This window comes from Monoraphidium neglectum (assembly GCF_000611645.1).
Source record: "Monoraphidium neglectum strain SAG 48.87 unplaced genomic scaffold scaffold01308, whole genome shotgun sequence".
Classification (NCBI taxonomy): Eukaryota; Viridiplantae; Chlorophyta; class Chlorophyceae; order Sphaeropleales; family Selenastraceae; genus Monoraphidium; species Monoraphidium neglectum.
The window spans coordinates 16,771-18,271 of record NW_014012320.1 but is presented as its reverse complement, the minus strand read 5'-3'; the positions used below and the strand labels follow the sequence as shown (position 1 = coordinate 18,271).

Here is a 1,501-nt window from a genome sequence, read left to right as displayed (position 1 = left end):
CTCCGCCGCGCTGGTGTCCCTGGCGCTGTTCGGCGCCTACGTCACCCGCTCCAAGATCGACCTCATCAACTCGTCCATCCTCGACCCCAAGGTCGGTTTTTCCTGCACACTCACCTCCAAAACCGCCACTACCTCCGCGTTGCAGCTTCCCTCTGCCGCCGCGCTTGTTCCGACACCACTCACGCCCACATGCCCTGGTGCCTCGCCCCACCTGCATACGCCGAGCCGCAGCCCCGCCACATATCTCCCCCTGAACCCTAGACTTCCGAACTCTGAACCGGCTCTGTTACACACCCTGCTCGTCCGACCCTGATCCCTCAACCTAAACCCAGGTCTTTGCGGGCCTGCTGGTGGGCTCCATGCTGCCGTTCTGGTTCAGCGCCATGACCATGAAGTCCGTGGGCAAGGCCGCCCTCGCCATGGTGGAGGAGGTGGGTGCGGGAGGGCGGGCGCGTGCGTGCTTGTTTTTGTTGCGGGTTGGCTGCGTGGACGCACGTCGGTGTGAGAGTTTTTTGGGGCCGCGAGCGCATGAGGACAGATAGATTTGTGGGCCAGGATGCCTTCTCCATGGTCGAGTGCGTATATGTGAGGTGTATGAGGCGCAGCGTCACATACATGTGCACACACATACACACACACACACGCGCGCGCGCGCGCGCCCCGGCCCCCCAGGTTCGCCGCCAGTTCAACACCACCCCCGGCCTCATGGAGGGCACCACCCGCCCCGACTACAGCCGCTGTGTTGAGATATCCACCGACTCGTCGCTGAAGGAGATGATCGCGCCCGGGGCCCTGGTGATGCTCACCCCCGTCATCGCCGGCAGGTTTGTGCGTGTGTGCTTTGCTGGGCTCTTGTTTGTGAGTGTGTATGTGTGTGTGGAGGGAGTTGGTGTCAAGGGCGTCAGCGACAGACGACGTATGTGCCCGTGGCTGGCTTCGAGCCGTTTGTACACCCGCTCACGACCTGATGCGGGGCGTCTTGCAGGTCTGCGGAGCCCGGGCGCTCTGCCGCATCGCCCTGCACGCACGCCCTGCGCTCCCCTATCAGTCGACCCCAACCTCCCTTGGCGCCCGCCCGCCCCCGCCCTCGCCCCGGCGCAGCCTGTTCGGCACCCGCTGCCTGGCCGGCGTGCTGGCCGGTGCCCTGGTGTCTGGCGTGCAGATGGCCGTGTCCATGTCCAACACCGGCGGCGCATGGGACAATGCCAAGAAGTACATCGAGGTGCATTGGCGCCGACTTTGATGTGTTGGGGGTTTCGGTGGCCTGATAATTGCCTGCTCCCTCAACCTTTCACCACTTTGGCGCAGCTTGCAGTCCGCACCTCGAGCGATGCTTGGCCCTTCAGTCTCATCACCAACATTGCCGCCTCTGCCGTTCGTTTTCGACCCGTGCACGTTCGACAACCCTGCACCCCCTTGCTGCCGACCCCCGCAGGCCGGCGCCAGCGAGCACGCGCGCGACCTCGGCGGCAAGGGCTCCGACTGCCACAAGGTGCGCCCC

The 1,501-nt window shown here is 64.9% G+C and overlaps 1 protein-coding gene across 1 annotated transcript in view; it reads left to right on the top strand.

Annotated features, from left to right (window-relative positions):
• Positions 1-383: 383 nt before the first annotated feature.
• MNEG_7415 (hypothetical protein) overlaps positions 384-1,501 on the top strand; it is a gene marked incomplete at both ends in the record, with an annotated part of 1,971 nt that continues 853 nt past the window's right edge. The window contains 4 exons of the mRNA XM_014044116.1: positions 384-431; positions 673-824; positions 1,102-1,222; positions 1,436-1,492. Coding sequence (XP_013899570.1) covers positions 384-431; positions 673-824; positions 1,102-1,222; positions 1,436-1,492 — 378 coding nt within the window. The remainder of the gene's footprint in view (positions 432-672; positions 825-1,101; positions 1,223-1,435; positions 1,493-1,501) is intronic.